At 28.6% G+C, this 21,203-nt stretch overlaps 1 protein-coding gene across 2 annotated transcripts; it reads right to left on the minus strand.

The window, feature by feature from the left end:
- Positions 1–587: 587 nt before the first annotated feature.
- Positions 588–19,941, minus strand: LOC113376941 (nipped-B protein). Of its 2 annotated transcripts, none has more exons than XM_026617062.1 (30): positions 19,759–19,941; positions 19,187–19,304; positions 18,206–18,374; positions 17,949–18,088; positions 17,149–17,628; positions 16,808–16,953; positions 15,569–15,697; positions 15,284–15,377; positions 15,001–15,120; positions 14,774–14,929; positions 14,475–14,656; positions 13,939–14,182; positions 13,525–13,751; positions 12,845–13,309; positions 12,099–12,293; positions 11,163–11,391; positions 10,744–11,027; positions 10,406–10,651; positions 9,961–10,254; positions 9,522–9,794; positions 9,119–9,356; positions 8,796–8,956; positions 8,463–8,727; positions 8,005–8,195; positions 7,737–7,930; positions 7,256–7,379; positions 5,854–6,209; positions 3,702–3,873; positions 1,735–2,001; positions 588–1,059 (listed from the first exon to the last, which is right to left on the minus strand). In XM_026617062.1, exons 2-30 carry the CDS (start codon positions 19,260–19,262, stop codon positions 883–885), a joined length of 6,294 nt encoding a protein of 2,097 aa, XP_026472847.1. In that variant the 5' UTR covers positions 19,263–19,304; positions 19,759–19,941; the 3' UTR covers positions 588–882. The 2 variants fall into 2 exon arrangements, with proteins under 2 accessions (XP_026472847.1, XP_026472848.1); XM_026617063.1 differs by having other exon boundaries at positions 19,752–19,941.
- Positions 19,942–21,203: the final 1,262 nt, after the last annotated feature.

Raw genomic sequence — 21,203 nt, forward strand, 5'->3', positions numbered from 1 at the left:
AAATCAAAAAAATGCAATATGAAGTGTGTTGCTCATGGTTTCCTGAGTTAAGCAAATAAACTCATTATATATTTATATATTATAAAATAATTTAAAACAAACGAAGAATAAATATTAGACTTATATTTTAATACAATATCTTTAGCGGAGTCAGAATATAATATTAGAAATAAGCTAAAATCGAAACTGGGTTTTATTTTGTTTTAGTTAATAATAATAAAAAAAAAAATACTTAAAATATTTGTAACATATTGAAAAGGTGTTTTTAAAAAATGCTTGCCTTTGTGAAATTTAGCTACAATTGGTCATTAAGTGACATCTATTTTTTAATAAATAATATGTACATTTTCTTTGATACACATTAGGAAGGAAGTTTGTTTTAATGTGGACCACTTTTTTATATGAAAGCTTACTTAAACATGTTCTACAATGAACTGTAAGCATATGTCCTCTTTAATAACCTTTAATTATATATTATTTATATATATACATATATATATATATATATATATATATATATGTATGTATGTATGTATATATATTATATAAATCTAAATTTGAACATATTCTCACATAACTCTTTTGTGTATTGCTAATTACTTGAAGTTATGTGTAAATTCAATATAGTAATCTTAAAATAAAAACGCAAAATATGAATTGACAAACATGCACACATAATATTCTTGTGTGCATGCATGCAATACTTGCAAACACATATACGCATACTATTTGTTAAATATCTACAAACTCATTCACTCACTCAACCCACATATGCAAACGCACATAACACTATCAATAAATTACAAAAATAAAAAAAATACTTATCCAATAAATAATATGCTTATACACCAGATTTACACATTGATCTCTCAATATAGGTATTTACACGTAATAATCTGAGCCACTTGTGGAATCACTTTCGTCATCACTTGACATATATCTTCTTCGTTTTTTCTTTTGTCGATGCTTTTTTTGTTTATCTGAGGATTTGTTACGTGACGGGGTTTTGACTTTTGTGTTATATTTACGATTTGTACTAATTCGAAGTGGTGGAACTTTCTGTCAAACAAGAGCAAATGTTTAAAATATTTGAATATTAAATTTCTATAAATCATACTATAAAATAGAATAAATTCACAAGAAAAATAAAAATTAGAAGGCATTAATATTAGGATTAAATATTTGCAGAACTCTGTGCAAACAAATTAGTTAAAGATTATATATCCGTATTTTCATATTGTTTAACCACTTGACATACAATGATGACTCTGAGACGAATCCATTTTACGTGCCATTGTAGGCTTCGACGACATCAAGAAGTGTCTTTGGCTAAAACCAAGCAGTTTATTATCAGATTATCCATTTCGTTCATAATATCGATGCTGTTTTGTTTAGAATCTTTTGTCTGCATACCCTCCTTGTCTCAAAAATACCGGTAACAAAATCGTATCAGCAAATATCAAGAATCAATCATTAAATTATTATTTCATGATATTTATTAATTGATTGTTCCTTTCCTGAACTTAAATATAAGTGTTCCTGAATCAGCTAATTAATTTTTATCCTACGGACACGTCGATACGCATTTTATTTGTATGTCAAGTGATTATATTAAAGAATATTAAAATTCTCTGCAACATCGAAATAGGATGGTATCACGTATATATAGATATTTGTATATAGGTATTTTTAAACATTTTATATTCAACAATAATTTACATGTTTGTGACTTACTTTTTTACTTGGTGATATTTCTTGTGCTAAGGGATCTTGCATATCAGCATTTATTGGTTGCACATGTGCATTTTCACTAATATCAACATTAGTAGGCAGGGAATTTGTTGCAATGTTGCTTGTGTCGTTTTCTACTGTTTCACTATTAGCTACTGGAACTTTTAATTGAGTTTCACCTGACCCACTAGTATTTATTCCATTCACTTTAGTGTTATCTTTATCTTCGTCTTCAGAATTTTCATCTTGCTGTATCATTTTCTGTTTGAACTGAAACAAATATTAATTAGCAATTTCTAAATATTTATTTTCAACTATATTTTTACATATAAATACATATTTATATGTAAAAATTTATAACTTCTCTTTGGGTAGCCAATATAGTAATCATAAAAAAATCGGAAATAAAAGTTTTCGGATATCTATGTTTCAAAACCTTCTGAACATTTTGGCATACTTTAGAATAAATTCATCTATGTGAGGTGTATATACAGGGTGGCTGATATGTATTGCAACCAATTTCAGACCGCTATCATTTCTAAACCGCTCATCATGACAGATTTATTCCAGTGGTTGTTCATTTAGTTGTTTACAAGCATACAAAAGCATTTTGATCTATTGCATTCAGAAAAAAAGTTATTCGTGATGGAAGCCAATTGCTTCATATTTGGCTGAAAAACCTTAAGTGGCTATCTTTAGAGCCCTCCAGCATTTAAATGCGAACAAATATTCTGTTTCTCGTACAATATCTCGTAACCGTGATACACTCAGTGTTGCACCGCGTCCAAAAAGTGGACGAAAAAAAACACGAACAACACCAGAAATGATCCAAAAAGTCTAGGCAAAAATCGGTCGAAATTCGTGTCACAGTGGTAAAAAAATGGCTCGTGAGCTGAACATATCGCAAAAACGGATGCAACACACATTGAAAAATGAGCTTGGACTAAAGCCATTGAAGTTCCAAAAAGTGCAAGAGCTCATCGATACACAAAAAAAAGTTAGACGGGAAAGAGCCAAGGGGTTGCTTCGCTTGCACGAAAGTGGCTAGTTACCTAATTTGGTTTTCTCAGATGGGAAGTCATTCCAAATCGAGCAGTTTGTGAACAAACAAAATGATAGGGTTTACTTCTACTCTTCGATTGGCCACCAGAACTCAAGCGCCGCCGACGGTAATGGTGTGAACCACCGTAATGGCCGATGGTGACATTCCGCTCTTATTCATCGACCGCGGAATCAAAATAATTGCCGAAATTATCGGGAAAATGTCTTAAAGGCAGTATTGAAGTCCTGGGTAGACAAAAATTTTGGCCTCAGACCATGGACATTCCAACAGGACTCAGCACCATCAAACTCAGCACGCGTCTACCGAAAATGGCTTGAAAAAGAGGTTTGCACTAAAAAATACTAAAGTGTCGATCATCCCAAGAAGGCGCCTCGCCGGGAATGGGCCAAAATACCCCAGAGCCACTTTCGTGCAGCGTGTTATAGTTCTTCTGCCGTTTGAAGGCCATAATTCGTGCCAAAGGTGGCCAATTAGAACAAATCTAAACTGATTCTAAAATTTGATGTTATTTCCAATATTTTTGCTTTTGAACAATGAAATTTAAAATGAAAATGAGAAAGTTATAGCGCTTTACTTTGTTGCATTACATATCAGCCACCCTGTATATGTGTATGTGCGGATGCAATCTTTTGTCGCTGATTGCGGGAGCACGAATCAACCGATTTGAATGATTGAAAAAACATAGAATTTCTATTGCCGAGGCGCGTTTTGGCAAAGACTGATCCAGTCGTTTAGGAAAGGTGCAAAGAATGACAATTAAGAATAATAAAAAAAAACAATCTACTTGTGCTGATGGAATACAGAATTCATCACATTTCAAAGTCAAAAATGATCATTACTGTCGATTCATATAGATATAGAATTATTGCACTCACTCCAACAGATAGACAAATAGATAGATACTTACAAATAAGAATTCTTCTATAAGTTGCTTTCGATCCTCAAGACTTAATATTTGTGATGATGCTTCTTTCAATTTCTTTATTGTATTCGTGGGATTAAATTTTGAAACACTTTTTCTATTCACAGCCTTTTCATACATTTTAGATGCCTCTGAAGGTGAGTACTGCACCAGTTTGCTAAAACATGAATAAAATTTTCAATTATTAAAAGATTTTAACATTTAAAATATTAAAAAAGGTGCCGAATATTAAAAAAGGTGCCGAATACCGAATAGTAACCGAATATTCGGTGCAAGCCTAATAAATATCAATGTATTTGGAGGGGATATGATAAGTTGTTATATAAAGGGGATATATATATATATATATATATATATATATATATATGTATATAAAATTTTCGTGTCATATTGCCCGTCGCAATACTCCTCCGTTGGACTGACTTATGAAATTTTAAAATCACATTCAATATGACTGTGAAACAGACAAGATCAATTTTGCATACTCCGAAGTAGAAGGTTGACCATACTTAAGATTTTTTTTCCAGTTTTTCAACCAACTTCCTTTTTTTATTTTGTTATAATTCATAACTAAAAATCACATACGGACATAAATTTTTACCCACAAAAGAAATCCATATTTCGTAATCGTCATTTTAGAAACTAAATAGTTTTGCATCCCGCTTTCAGTCAGTGAATGTTTTGCACTGAATTGTAATTAACATATTCTAAAAATTTTAGTTTGAAAAAAAAAAACATTTAATCTCATCAAGAGTTGTCCAACTCTAAAACTTTTTTAAATTTTGGGATCAGTTTTCATTACTCTAATTTTTATGATGCGGAATTGGAAAATACAACTGAAACAAACTTTCAACCTTCTGCCACAAATTCTTATTTCATAATGGTCATATCATTTTTCATCTAGCTCAATAATCGTCTTTTTTATGAACGTTTTTCACTGATTTTTGATCAAGATTTTTCTGAACTCATGGAAAAGCTTAAATTGATCAGCTCTATTCGCTGAAACATTTTGAAACATTTCTTAGATACTGGTGACGGAAAGGTTACCAGTGATGAAACTAGATGCGTCAAATTCGTAGCTTTATCCCATTGTACAATAGTTTTTGAGAAGAAACTAGGTGCATACCAAACTATCGCAAACTTTTTGAAATGTGACTCAATTCGGTAGGCATACTACAGCATAATTTAAAAATGAATGAAATGAAAATGAATGTTTGGGTTTTGCTCCGCAATTCAAAATTTCGTGAAGTAATAAAAATCTCAGTAATAATATATGAAAATCCTCAACATCAAAATATGCCAATCAAATTTAAATGAAATCAGTTTCAGATTAGGCATTAGAAATCAGCCACATGCAATGACTGTCAATATGCTCCAGGATGTTGCAACGCAATTACTAAAATTGTTCTAGAAATATTTTTTATGGATAAACAAGGTCTGTCAGGTCAACTACTATAGCCGAAGAGGCGGCTCGTTTGCTTTTTTATACGAGCAAAATTCGTGATACGACCCGCCAAAGAAGTGATGTCCCTTGTATCACAAAGCAAAAAATCACTCCAAGCGTATTCGAGATCGTGCGAGTGAAAGGCGTAACGTAAACTTATAGGAGTGTGAATGCAACAGATTTATTGAATATAATTTTTAACAAAAATTTTCGTATGTGAAGTCACATACAAATATTTAAAGTCAATTATCTATAGTTAAAAATTTCAATTAATTACATTAATAACTTCCATTACACTTGTTCACTATATACAACAAGAAATTATTTATGTTCATAGTGAATGTAAGTGGTGTTATATACTTCTTATACCGTTAATATATTACGTTTATAATCTTGGTTCCAAACAAATGAACCATATCTCTTGAATTAAAGTGTGAAATCATTGAAAAATATGTTCTTTAAAGAACTAATATAGTAATAATTTAATTATTTTTTTATTTAGCAATTCGCTATATTTTAAATATATATTTTATATATATTTATAACTATTTAATATTTTAATAGTTCAGCAATAATAAAAGACTAAATTTGTTGTAAGATTTGCACAAGCGTAAATAATATTCAAAAACCTTATTTTAATAGTAACAGTTAATATTTGCTACTCAGTTCAAACTTAAAAGTCACATTACAAACCTATCACTAAAGCCATAGACAGTCTTTAAATAATCCCTTAGAAATAGTAATAACAAACATCCTTGTGCAGCAGTTATTAAATTTTGAAGGTGCGTTGTATCCTCTGGCATTCTTTGTAATAGCTCATCAACATTATGATCTTCATCTTCATCATTTAAAATATCCGACTTTTCTACAACACCTCCCACACCTTGCACTGGATTCAATGACTTATGGAAGGCGGTTATTAATGATGAGCCATTTAATGACATATTTATGTTAATTTGATGAATGACAAACAATGGTTCATCTTGCACTTGATATGGAAAGTAAGCTAAATTATCGGCAAGGTACAACATGTTGGATAGGGACTTGTCCTGAAAAAAATAAAAAATTGAATTAAGCATATACATATACATACATATATATGCATATATAATATAATTTAAAACAACATATATTTTAATATTTAAAATATGAGATAAATTATATACAATAGCCTGTACTCAATCTTACGGTGATTACAAAACAGAATTCTAAAAGTAAAACAAGTATTTTATTCAATATAAATCACATTGATCAATATTAATATTTAGTGTCAAGCAGTCACAATAATTATTAAGTTATCATAATTATTATAACCAATAATATTAATATATCATTAGTTCACACAAAAATATAAAAACCCTTTCTTAAATTTATTTTCAAATTTTATTTAAAAATTTAAAAAATATATGAAGTTACAATCATTGTATTGATATGTTATCATTTTATATAAACAAAAACAAAAAAGAAGTGTTATTTATGAATAAGAAGTTATTGAATATTTTTGATGTAATTTATGTTTGAAAAAAAATTATGCATATTAAAATTTTCAGTATTACTTAAAATTATACCGCATAGTAAAGCAATATATTTTAACACTATGAGCATGTAGCCAAATAAACCAAAATTTTTAATCTTAATCGAAAAAAAAAAAAAAATATAGATTTCCAACACACTTTTTTAAAAATTCTCAAAACAAAATATTAAAGTTTAACAAAATATTCAGATTGCATTTCATATAGGAGTGTGTTAGGGATCGTTCAAGTATTACGTAAGCAGATTTATTACAATTATTTACCAGCAAAGCTCTTACCCCCTACCAAATGCTTACATAAACATTTTGCAATTAATGTAAAAAAATAAAAATACTACCTATGACGTAATCATCATCCAGACTCCCCTGCCCCCCATGTCAACCCAAAATAAGCAAATCAACAACCCTCCCGCCCCCCTATAGTGCTTACGTAATACTTGAACGGCCCCTTACATAAAATATGTTCGATGCGGGTATTTTTACCTGCCCTATTTATAGTGCGTTAAAGATAATACATATCTATATGAAAACAATTATTTTGTAAATTAAAAATATATAACAAACCTTTTCCTCAAATTGTTTCAATATAGACATAAGAATACCTCGCCTTTGAGGTTTAGTACTCCTAAGTAAAGTGTACAGAAAACCGTTCAATGCTACTGGTGCTTCTCCCTTTACAGCTGTATGCCTTCGAATAAAAATTATATATATTTATTCATTCAATAATTGAATTGAACTAAAAATACTATAATATAATAAATAAACAAGAATAAAAAATTGAGAAATCAATAATATGATTTATATTTACGATAAAAATTATAATTTGGTCAAAAATGAAGCTATCAAAATACAAAATCATATGATATAGAATATTGATTGGATACTATGACAGAAAGTGAATTAACAAAAAGAACATTAATTGAAGCTAACCAACAAATAGATACTACTTATATAATATTTTATTTGATGATTTATGGATTTTAATTGACATTATGGCTAATATAAAATTACTTTGTATTCAAATAAATGTATTTATTTTCTTTACCTATATCCTCGAATAATTTGATCTTCATTATGTTGAATTATAGACTGAAGTTTGTATGAAAGAGTAATGCCATCGTTTGCTTTCATATGTACAAAACCAAGGTACTTTTTATGAATATCTTGCAGCTGATTATCTGCTGTATGACAGACCATTTTTTCTGTATCAGTACTTAAACAAATTAAATAAGGAACTATCTGCAAAGATAAAAGGCAATGTATAAAATAAATGAATCAACATATTTCACAAAACATTATAATATAATACTTACATTTAAAGGACACACTAAACCTTGATGTAATATTAACTTAATAACTTGTATTGAAGCTTTTCTAATTTGTACATTATCAGTAAGTAGTGATTGTAATATCTGATTAAGGTAAGCTTGAATAACTGTACTCGCCATTCCAGATGAGACGTCACACATCTCTTTCAAATCTTCCTGCTTTCCTCTTGTATGCCCTAACATTAAACAATATTATTTAAACATCATTTATTATAAGAATTAATCAAGAAGTATCAGAATTCAAAATTTATACAATAAAACAGATTTCGTTACTTTAGCACATAAAAAAATATTGAAAGTTAATCATCAAAAAATTAGTAAATAAAAAAAAGTAATATACACAATAGTTGAAAAAAAAATTATGAAATATTTATACTTAACTGCATTTACATGTTATTTTGATTACCACTAAGATATTAATATCAATAAATTTAAAAACTTACATTCAGAGTTCAGTTTTATCATTCTTTTTTCCTCTTCCTGCAAATATGTTTCAATATTTTTAAGAACTTCTATTCTCATATTGGTTGGTGAATCAGGACCCAACAACATTCTGTGATAAAACGATTTCAACTCAGGTTTTAACATTAAATCATAATGCCTCACACAAACGGAGCCAATTGCTCTCAATGTGTGTAGTTGTAAATCTAAATCCTCTATTTGTATAAAAAATAATAACGTTTCGAATACTTGATCTTTGATATCGGGCTGAAAGATTGTTCTTATCATATTAAAAGTACAAATTAAATTATAAAATATATTTCATAACAACTTACTTCCAGACCTTCTATTACAACTGGGTCATTAAAATCAAAATGACGTAACATTAGTCCTATTATAAATAAAAACCTTCGTAGATATGGTCTAAAATTTGGACTTGGTGAATTAAAAAGTCCTGTTTCTAAACTAGAAAGATTTCTAATTTGACGTAAATGGCCTGTTAACACAAATAAAACATTAAATATCTTATATTATTTGAAACATGCAAATTAAATTAGCAGAGTCCTATTTATAAAATGATATGTTTGCTACTAAATAGTGAAACAAAAGGAAAAGTCTTATATAGCATGAAATTTTTTCATAGAATACTATCACTCACCAAAACATCTAGAAAAAAAATCTCTTATTAATCTATAGTTATGAGTAACATTATTCACAGTAGCGCCAAGACAAGAGAAACAATTTATAACAATATTCGGTGTTGAATTGAACATAATTAATTTGATAACATTTTCTTCGACTCTTGCTAAAAATGTTTCACTGGGATGCTCCATCAAAGGAACTGTAAGCTCCATTATACTAGCCACTGCACTTGCAATTGCAATGTCGTTTGGTGTCTGTAAAGTTAAAAAATTACATGAAAAATGTTTATAATAATATCAAATCTATACTTTGAAAACTTAATTCAACACTGTAATTAATTGCTCAGAGAAATGTTAGACAAAACAATGTAATTTTTTTCTTATTTAATTACCACTTAAAAGAAATTAATAGAAACTTACTTGACATTTAATTATCATATAAGGTTCTAGTGTAATGGCATGCCGAATTAGCATTTGAGGCCTGATCTTTGTAAACAAATTAAGTGTGCTCATGCACGCAGCCAATTTGCTACTCCTTTGTTGACTTTCTTTATTGTCTTCTGGACACTGCTCCAGAGAGATAATTGTTTTAATCAAATATTCAACTATTTGCGTACAAGCATTTATCAGCACTTTTGGAGGTTCAATGTGCATTTTTGTTGAATCTTCTTTATCTTCTTTAGGTTTAAATAACTGTGATGAAATTACAAACATCAGAATAAATATTCATAAGATTTTTGAATAGAAAAGTATAGAAAATAAATAAATAAAACTTGAATACATCATATCCTAGCATTAATTACATTAAAATTTGTCTGTGGCTATGCACTATTGTTATAGATTTCAACAAGTTACTTACATTCATCAGTAATTGTTCAAACCACTCATTATTGTTGTTGTCCTTCAAAGCCATAACAACAGCTGTAATATTTGACACCCTCCTTGTCAATATTTCAGATTCCTGAGAACTATGCACAGGTTTAAACCACATTTCTTGAAAAACGTCCACAACTAGCTTTCTAATGCCTTCCTCATCATTTACTCGCTTTATCATTTTAATGCATATTTCTGGAATTTTCTTATATGTTGGTAATTCAATGCATATATCTCGCAGTATTTTGATCACTCTCTTTCTCACAGCGACTGAAGTATCCTGAATAAAATAAAATTTAAATTTGAAAAGCTATACTTGTTGCATATTACTAATTAATCTAAAGAAAATATGAGAGATTATTCAATGTGAGTGTACAAGAGAATAATTGTATTAATTGTGCATATTTTCACTAAATATTATTCTTACTAACCAAAATTCTCCCCGTTAATCTATCGTAGTACTGGTCAATAATTTCGGGTTGTCCTAACATAAATTTTCCTAGCAAGTCAGCAGCTGCTTCTCGAACTGAAGCTGCTGGATCTAACAAAGAATTTTTCACAGAACAGGCCATGTCACTCCTCGCTAAAACTTTTGAGTCTACTTCCACAATCATGCTCATACACTTCATAACTTTTGTTCTAATTGCTATTGAATTCTCACAAAGTACAAGTACCATCTGTAAGACATGATTATTCATTAAATGAAATATTTAGAGCTTAGAAAAATCCACAGCAATATCAATAAATGAATTAAATATTATATACTAACATTTTTCAAAAACTTATCAAAACTCTTCGAGAATGGACGATTTGAAGCCAGGTACTGTGCTATTAGTTCGGCATTGCTATAATTAATATAAGTTTTAAATATCTGTACTTTAATGCCTCCAGAATATTTATCATGAAAGGGCTTGATTTTATTCAGTAAAAATTTTTTCCTATGCTCAATTAAACTGTAGACTTCAGAATTCAATTGTTGATCTGATACTCTTGTCATTCTGTTTATTTCTTCATTTGGATCTGAATATGCATCTTCATCACTTGTGTCTTCACCTAAAAAAATGTATATGAAAAGAATGAAATAAAAAAAAACTAAATTAATTAACAAAATTTAAAATTACTCAAATTTGATCAAGAAAAGTTTGAGCAAGTAAGATAAACCTTGAATGAAGAAATCAATTGTTATACCTTTATTAGATCTCTTTTTTCTTGATTGTTTTCTAGAATGCATTTTATGAGTACCTCCAGCTGCTATCCTACTTTTCTCAGTATTATTGTCAATATACCACTGACACAAATAAAAATGCCTCGCATGTGTCCAAGAAATATCTTGTTCGGCATTTATTGCTAAAAAATCCAACAGTACACTTTGCAGATACTGCACTCTTTCTTCTTCGGCACTTAGTACCACATTTGTCTATAAATTAAAAACAGCTTAAATGAGCAACTCAACAAATAATACAAAAAATATTAACATTTCCGCAACAATAACAATATCCAAAATAATAATATTGATGTTATACAGTAGAAGTCCTTTAGACCCGCACCCAACAGTCCGGAATGAGCGATAGTCCGGCATTTTGAAAATTTCGATTTTTATCGAGCAAATAAAAACTCTCCAGAACTATTAGAAAGTTCAAATGTTATTGGTTTAAAATAATTCAGAAGAACTCACTATTGTTCGGTAATCGTGTTTATGGTAAATTCCATTGTGTCTAAGGTTCATGAACAAAGTACTTATATGAAATATGTATCCCATTTGTTCAACAAAATATTCGACCGTTTTTCAAGTTTGTCTACTGAAACTAAAACACGTAACACTCAATCAGAAACTATAAATCATCAAACTTTTGTCTTTTTAAAAATTGAACATGTTTTTTAAAAATTCAAAAATATTTAATATATGTATTATATATAAATGTAAAATAATCTTTTTTGTTTGTATTTCCTACTGATTTTGTAGTTTAATTATTAAACTAATTGTTACCACCAGATATTCCGAAATTTTCGATAGTCCAACACAGGGCTCCTCAACGTCCTTCTACTGTAGTTATAATTTAGATATATATTTAAAATTAATCTAAAACAAAGCAAACATGATAAATTTGTTTTAAAAAAACTTACTTTTTTCTCATCAGAATCAAAATCGCCCTCTTTTTGTTCCTCTGCTTTAATATCTGCGATCATTTTATCCACCATATCCACTTTACAAGTTGAATAAACTAAATCTTTACGTAATCTTGCTGCCACTAACCCCAAATATTCCAATGATGTCACTCGAATGCCAACATCCATGCTTTTATTTGATATATATTTGATCTTAAAATAGATAACAATTTTATGTATACAGTTCAAGTTATGCATAAAAATGTCAAGTTAACCCAATATTGAATTAATATATTTATTAAAATTACATAATAAGCACTTTCTTTTGTTACTGAATGTGTGCTTCTAATACTATTTAAAACGTTGACGCAGGCGTGAGCCACTGGTGCCCCGCACTAGGCTGTTCTACCGGGCGGCGCGATCCACCGGTGGTGCGCATTTCGAAGGCAATGACCACGCGTCGCCTCACAGCAAACATACCATAACGGTGAACGTTTTATTTATTAATCAAATATAAAAAACTGTAATTAATTTTGTTGGAATTATTGTATCTATAAAATAATTTACTCCCATTAAAAAATTACAAATGTATTCAGCCAAGTATCTTTTAGATTCTGATTCCAAATGAATAAATACTGCAGAAACTGAATTATAACTATACTTATGAATCCCATGTTTCATTTTGAAAAATAAATTTAAAAATCATATATACACCATTGCCTCAAGCATACAGTAAATAATTTAAATAAAAACTATATAAATACCAGCATCGTGCCCAATAAGCTCAAGAGTAGTTCAGCAGCCGGCCATTGTGGTTTATTGACAGTAACAAGTAAATCTTGAACAAAATTTTCAAACATAGGCCTAAAATCAGTTTCTTCCTGTCGACTTCTGCATTTGTTTAAAAATGTATCGAGAAACATTCCACCAATACTAACAGCAGAGGTATATTTCTGTTGCACAAACACATCTTTATCTACGGTTAATTTTATTTCATTTGTACTATCAGAGTTTATTTTCTTGGTATCTGCATCAGGTTCCATTAATTTATCAGGAAGCACAACAACACATTGAATTAGTTGTAATACTAATGCTGTTAACATCTGTATATCAGCATCAGTGTCTAATTTGTATGACCGTAAATTCCTCTTTGTGCTAGGCAAACGTGCCATCGAAGCCAAAATATCATTCAGAAGAAGTTTACGATGCATTTCATATTTTGTAAAAATCTAAAAGACAAATTAATAAGAAATAAAATAGTCAGAAGTTTTATGAATTGGTAGACATTAAGGTAGATTATTATGTGAAAAACTTGATTTACTTGAAAGTTCTTAAAAAATATTTGTTGTTTTTCTGTACTTTTATGAAGTACTAAATGAATTAAAATCAAGGTAATATTTGCAACAAATTAGTTGTACATAAATAGATGTGTTAGTAAACTTACTGTGGTAACTAGTTTCAGTGACTCTAGTTGTAATTCTTTAACATTTTCCACAAAAAACGGGGAAACACTCATTGATGATAAATGCAGTATAGTTGTATCTGTTAAAGATTGTAAACTTAAAAGTTCAGTAAGTAATCGAACAATTTCCAATAATTTTGTATAAAATGATAAAATATTTTTTCTCTGTTGAGCATTTACAACTTGCTGGTGTTTTTTCCGTTTATCAACTGCAAAATAAATGCAAAACATTATAATAATATAAGAAATTTGTAGTTTTCTGTCATAAGCAATTGATCTTAATTGTCTTATAAATCAGACTTTAATTGAGCAAGTCTTTGATTCATGTTGACTTATAAATAATAATAATCAAATAATAAATATGCAAAAAAAAAAAAAATAAAAAAAATGTCTTACTTTTTTGTTTGTTTACGGTATTATTCTCTATCCTGTGTGTAGCATCTAACGTTGGATAGATAGTGTTTTGTAATTGATATTGTGCAAATTGAACAATATGATCTATTAAATCTTCAATATAAACATTCTTTGGCATTTCTTTGGATGTCATAATATACAAAGTGATAAGAGATGATTCGGTTGCTCCCATTACTCTTTCCATAGCTGTATTTAACCACATTTCAGATGAATCATCATCTTCATCCTAGAATTGATATTAAAATAAATGAGCATAAAGAATCATAAAAACTAAAATATGGATTCAATTATATTTCAGTTTTTATGATTATAGCGTATGACCTTAATATTAACTAAATTTGTTGTAAGTTGTAAGTTGTTAAAAATTCTACTTTATACACATATTCATTGCATCCAAGTGCATTATAAATCCATTTCGAGCTTTGAAATATTGTATTTATATATTAATATTTTATCCATTATATTTTTTTTATCAAAGTATTAAATTAAATTATATTTTGAATATGCATTTAACTTACAGGATCTGCCAATGGCAAAACATTCAATCCCCCTTTTATATTGTGGGTTAAAATATCTAAAATCCGTAATATTTTCTGACTAGGCATGGAAGACATAGCTCCAGAATTTTTCAATTTTGCTGCTTCTTGTGAAAGAACAATTAGCTGATGTTGAGGTATGAATAAATCTGATGATAGTTCATCTGAAAAATGAATAAGTTCACAAATTACATAATAAATCCAGAACAAAGATTTACTGTAATAAGGCAATGATAGATTCAATCAAATAAAATTGATGTTTGTTTAACATGAACACTTACCATATTCAGTATTGTAATCTTCGACATTTTCTAAAACTTTATTAATTTCCTTTATAAACTGAACGTAAGTATTCGATCTTATTAAATCTTCTTGTGATAATTTTTGAATAACAGGTACAAATTTCCGTTCAATCTTTCGCAGTTTTGGCTTAACAACTAGAATATTAATTAAAATATATAATATACATGAAATATAAAAAAAATTACTATATCCTGTCAACACTAACTTGGTATTTCAGTAGTAGGTGGTTGAACTTTATTGTAGGGACGTTTTCTTTGTAAGGCAGTAAAATTATCAACTTGTTCATCAGGCACAAATTCTGGATCTGAATCTTGCTTAACTTTTTCTAAAGTATAAATAAATGAATATTATATAAAACCATTAATATATAAAAACATAAAATATATAAAAACCATTTATAAAATTGTTTATAACACGTTTTGATATATATAGGTAATTATTTTCTAGTGAAATAAATAAATATAAGAGCTATTCATAAAGTTTAGTACCATCTGAACTATCCTTTTCTTCTACAGGTTCAGTGTGGTTCATCTCTAACTGGCTGCTTTGTACAACTACATTCTTTTGCTCTTGTTCTGGTTCCTGTATGACAAATTTACTATCACTTACTTATTATTATAATAATTATACATTGAATAGTTATGATTAAATAACATTATGAACAACAATTAGCATACAGAAAAGAGATACTTAAACTATGTGTACAAATATGTTGAAGCAAAACATTTTTAAACATATGTATTATTTTAATATAAAAATAGTACTATATTTACCGTTTTCTCAAGGGTTTTGTTGATCACAGGTTCAGAAGGAGGGTTTGATAAGCTTGGCTCAACATTTGTTTGTTGTATTGTTAAATTTGAAAAGTTTTGAGGTTGTGTTACACAATTAACTGTATTGTTCTGAAATATAATCATATTTCTGAATAATTTTCTAATTATAGTTCCCTAAAAGAACTTCATTATATGAAATAAAATTATTACAAAAGCAGATAATATAATGATAAGGATAAAAGCTGATAAAAAATGTTATAATTCAGGTTTGCTAATCAATTAAATTAAGTTAAATGTTAATGCACTATGCTGACAAAAGTAAGTATTAATAAGCAATGAGTAATGTATATATATATATACAGTGGTACCCCACCTTACGAGAGTAATTCGTTCAGTAACCACGCTCGCATGCCGAATTGTTCGTATCTCAAAGCAATTTTTTTCATATAAATACATTAAAATGCTATTAATTCGTTCTAGTACAAGATTTGTATTAATGAAATTAAATGAAACATTTATTGCTAAAAATAAATGAATACATATTTTGAAAAAGCAAATTTCTAAATAAAAAATGACAAAATTATTATTATACTAGTTTTTGAGTTTAAAAAAACTATCCAATGAGCATTATTTTTTTCTTCAACTCATAGTATTGCAAAACTGAGTTAGACATGTTTCGTCAAACAACTCTCATGCTCAACCAGCTGCATCTTTTTCGGGGTAATTTTTATCCATGAATTTTTTGTTTATTCAACATTGCAAACAAATGCATAACATTAAAATTAATGAACTGAATTTTCTAACTTCAAAATAATTTACTTTTAATATTTGTATGATAATTAAATGCGACTACACATTCGAAAATCCTAGTTACAATTGCTATTTGATGAATCTGTTTCATTCGCACCGCCATAAGTTTACATTACGCCTCTCACTCGCTCATTCCCGAATACACTTTGCATTGTGTACTACCGGCATATCGCTTCTTTGGCGGCTCGTATCACAAATTTTGCTTATATAAAAAAGCAAACAAGCCGTCCCCTCGGCAGCTCGCATGTCAAAAAACACGTCGAGTCGCTCGTACGGCGAGTTACCACTGTATACATATATATATTTGCAAATATAACCTTCAGAAATTTGTTTACTATTCTGCTGACCCTACAAAATACTATTCAAGTATTTTGTGGGGTCAACAGAAATCACATATTTTGAATTACATAACATTTTTACTTGATTTACCTCATTTGATTGATTTATATTTGATACCAAAGAATTTTTGAATATATCTGGTGGAGGAATTGCGACAGTAGATTTTACTTCAAATGGTGTTGTGGTATATACTCCAGTTGCCATAGGTGCATCACTAGCTTGAGCTGGAGATGGTCCTATTAAAATTTACATTTATATATATTTTCTTATTAATATATAGGTATGGCAGCATTGCATTATAAGCTTAAAAAAAAGTGCGAGTATCATAAATTTTTATTTGCACAATAAAGTTTTTTTTTGTTGATTTGAATATTTTATGCTCAAAATATTATTTTAATAGTACTTTATGTTAATGGAGAAAAGCCTATCACCTCTTATGTTAGGAAAACGGCCAGCTCCTTGATCATTGCCCATATAGTTAATAGAATTTCGTTGGTTCACATATTTTCCTTCCTCATGATCACGTATTACTCCTACATGAGGACTGCTTACGACATTTGCATTAATATTATTCATATTTAAATTATTCATATTGTCTACATACATCCCATTATACATATTAACAGCAGCTTGTCTATCACTATTGAAGGCATGTGACAATTCATTAGTATTATCTGTTAAATTCATATCTTTATTAAGGTCGTGCTGATTAAATTGTACATGATTTGTCATCGACACAGGAGGTGGGAGAAATGGCAATGTGGCTGATGCAGGTGCTGCTGGACTTCCCTGAGGTATTTGCCGAGAACCGCATGGAGATATCTGGCCATATTTTGTCATGATATTTCTTCCCATGTTCGGTGACATTGAATTGTGGTTCCAATTCTGACTCGATACACAAGGCATATGATCTAAACAAACACGAAAGCTTTATCCACTTATCAAACTCACCTTTTTTTTAATTTAATAAGTTCTTATTTATTAATTTTGTTTATTTTTAATTAAGTTTTATTTAATATTGCAAATGTTTACAAATAATTTACTTTTCTATCTTGAAGTTTTGTGAAAGGCTTAAGTATTTGGAACAAAATTAGATTAGTAATAATTACATAATAATCTGAGTTATAACAATATATAGATTAAAATAAAAATAAATCAACCTATGTGCAAAACATGTAATATTTAAGCTCAATCTTTAAAATAAATTGATTGATATAGCATTATTACTTACTTGTTACGAGATGCATAGGAAAATTACCACCATTGAAAGCATTTGGATTTTTTTCCAATATTGATTGCAGTAACTGTGGTGTCTTCGTATTATGTGGATCGGTCAAGTACTGAGAACCAATATACTCATCTTTGAGTTCTCTGAAAAGTTTGACACATTTATTTGCTTTTCAATATAATTAATTAATTCTTTAAAGATGAAGAGTTCATAATTATTTAAAAAAAAAACAGAGTGATATTTATATTTAGAAAACTTACATATGATTGGCAGATGTTTGCCCCAAAGATTGAACTAAACCAGGTACTAAAGATTCACCACGCACTTCAAGCAAATTTAAAGCCTCCTCTGCCACTCGTGGATGAAATAACAATGATTTAGTACTCAAAGTTTGAGCTAAAGGCGTAGGCAGCGGCATTTCAGGTAGTACTAAAGAGAACAAACACTTATATTATATATTTGAAGAATATTTGTTTCTCTCTTATAGTTTAATATTAAACAGTCATATTTATATTACATAATTCATGTTGCAAAAATTACGATACTACCAAACACTAAATAATTTTCACTCTTTGCAACTTAAAAAATAACATATGACTTTTATACATAATAAAAAATTGTATTTGTTTTTATAACATATTGAACTTTATGTCATGAACCGTATCATTAAAATGATTTAGTTAGATGACTTTACATTTGACAGTTTAAATAGTACCTAAATAAATAGTACGAAAAAAAATTGCATTCAATTGATATAAATTTAGTGATTAACTATGCTTATTTTTTTTATTTTGTGAACTGATATTTTGTATAGGTATGAGTTGTCGATCAAAAGAACACTGCAGGATTTTTATTAACAAATCTCACTTCGAAGATATTATAACACATGTTGACAGAAACCACAAAATACAAAAAAAGATCATATATTTAACTTAGTTAGAGTTTCTATTAAAAAAACTTATATGCATATACACTTTAACATTTAAATCACTGGACACAGTTCGTTATTTTACTGGTGTCATATGACATCATTTTAGTTATTAGTTTAAACTTTCAATATCAGGTTTTTAAAATGCACTTATTTTAACTATATATCACTTTGCAGTTTGAGTGAAAATATACACACTTGAATCTCACTATCATCGATGGTATGTATTATTTACTGCCACTAAGAAAAAACCACTGAGAAAATTAAAACAAAATAAATTCACTACCAAGAAGATATATAATTTCATACTTACAACCCGTTAAACTGGCTACCCCTGCTAGTGTTGTGATGGGAACACTAGGAATATCTCTTTCATTCATATTTGCCATGGTATGTGTATTTTTAAGTGCCTACATGAAAGTCATCGACTCCTAAAAATTTAAATTTAAAAAATGAATTATGTATTTAAATCTTACATAATGTTATTATAGTAAACTAATCCAGGCTAAACGATGTTCCACAAAAGTATGTCGTGCTATTTTTTGTATTATTGTTAGAGGTTAAGAAAAACACTAGTTTGGAGGCAATTGTGACATTATCACAACATAACTGAAAAATAAGTATATTTATATTGCACTCAAAATAAATTGTTTCCACGTTACATTTTGAGCGGGATAAAAATTGTGTAAAGATATTTGTAAGTAGGCTAAGTGAAATGACACTACAACTGTCAACTTTCTTTGGACAAAAACAAAACACTGGCCAACAATAATGTTTTCCTCATATTTCAAAGCAAAATACGCAATATTTGTAAACAGAATACCATTCCCGCGTAAAGGTAAATATTGAAATTCAATAAGAAAACATTAATATGTTACCTGTTACCTAGCATTATCTGTGAGTTTATCTGTTGCTATATCCATTTACACAAGCACATATCACAGACAGTCATTATCTGCCCATCGTTAATTAATCTTAAATATGCACTAAAACACTTTCAAATAGGTCGTTCTAAACTTTAAACCATAAATTTACTATGTATTTAATACACTTATATACATTATTAAATGGCGACGATCTAAACAGCTAGCGGATTACGCACAGACATCTTTATTCATCAAGATTGGACACACAGAAGTAAATAACAATAACATTGAGGATTGGAAACCTCAATTCGTAACGTTATCATCTGACACGCGATGATACGACATCTAACAATTAAATAGATATCAAAAGAATTGAATGAGTTTCTGGTTCATGAAGTCGTTACTCGTTATACGGCTTTGGCGCGTAAATGGCAGATTCATTCATCATTCGGGCAAACTGTAACACCGGACACAAACTAATTAATGACACATACGCATACGTATGAAATTGTATGAATGAATTTACACTCAATATTATTAGATAAGAAACAATTTCATTCAACCCATTCTACCTGTTGTTGTTGTTATTCTTATGTCATTGATATCACGGAGTTTACTCAATTCGATTTCAATAAATATTTTCATTCATACATTCATCTGTACAAACCATTTAAGTTAAATGATTTAACCGTTTTATTTAACTGAAATTGTTTTTTTTTATACTGTTTTATTAATTAGTATAACTTTATTATTAATTTAGTATAACTTCATTTCGTTATTTATTAATACTACTTTACCATGGCAGATGAAATTGAGACTTTTATTAGAATTTGAAAACTAAAACAATCAAACTTATAATATATTATTTTTTTGTTCTGATATACTATATACTATAATATATACTGTATACTATATACTATATACTATAAAATATTAATTAATTTGAAATGTAAATAACCTAATAAATAATAATTTTACTTTACATACTTCATTCAAATAATAATAAGAGCGGCAAATAATATTACTTTTTACTGCTTATAAATATAAATAAATAAATAAATAAATGCTTTGAATATTTATGCTTTGTTTAGTTATTTTTCATTTTTTTAGTTATTTTCCATATATACACTTATAAATTTATAATAATATAATTAGTTAGTAGTTATAGTTAATTAGTTATAGTAGTTAGTTTACTGGAAAGATAAATAACAATAAAAATATAATATAATAATAATTCAAATGTTATATACAATTTATACATTTGTACATACAGGGCCGGTCCTGGGGTCGTCAGCGCCTGCATGCAAGATTTGCTCTTGCGCCCCCCCCTCCAATAATTTTAACTGTTTTAAAAGTTTATCATTAAAAGTATATAAATATTTACGTACATTTTTTCAATTAATTATTAATCGTAATAAAAAATTAGATAAAATTTAAAAGCGTATAAAATACATACATTTTAAA

This window comes from Ctenocephalides felis, unplaced genomic scaffold (genome assembly GCF_003426905.1).
Source record: "Ctenocephalides felis isolate EL2017-DRISC unplaced genomic scaffold, ASM342690v1 CF-g0.4_SCAFFOLD_01886, whole genome shotgun sequence".
NCBI classification, from domain to species: Eukaryota; Metazoa; Arthropoda; class Insecta; order Siphonaptera; family Pulicidae; genus Ctenocephalides; species Ctenocephalides felis.

Coding starts and splice junctions, on each gene's coding strand:
- LOC113376941 (XM_026617062.1), bottom strand. CDS start 19,262: ATGGCAAATATGAATGAAAGAGATATTCCTAGTGTTCCCATCACAACA. Junction 15,121..15,283: donor AGAAAAGGATAGTTCAGATG/GTACTAAACTTT, acceptor TTTATACTTTAG/AAAAAGTTAAGCAAGATTCA. Junction 10,255..10,405: donor GATTAACGGGGAGAATTTTG/GTTAGTAAGAAT, acceptor TATTTTATTCAG/GATACTTCAGTCGCTGTGAG.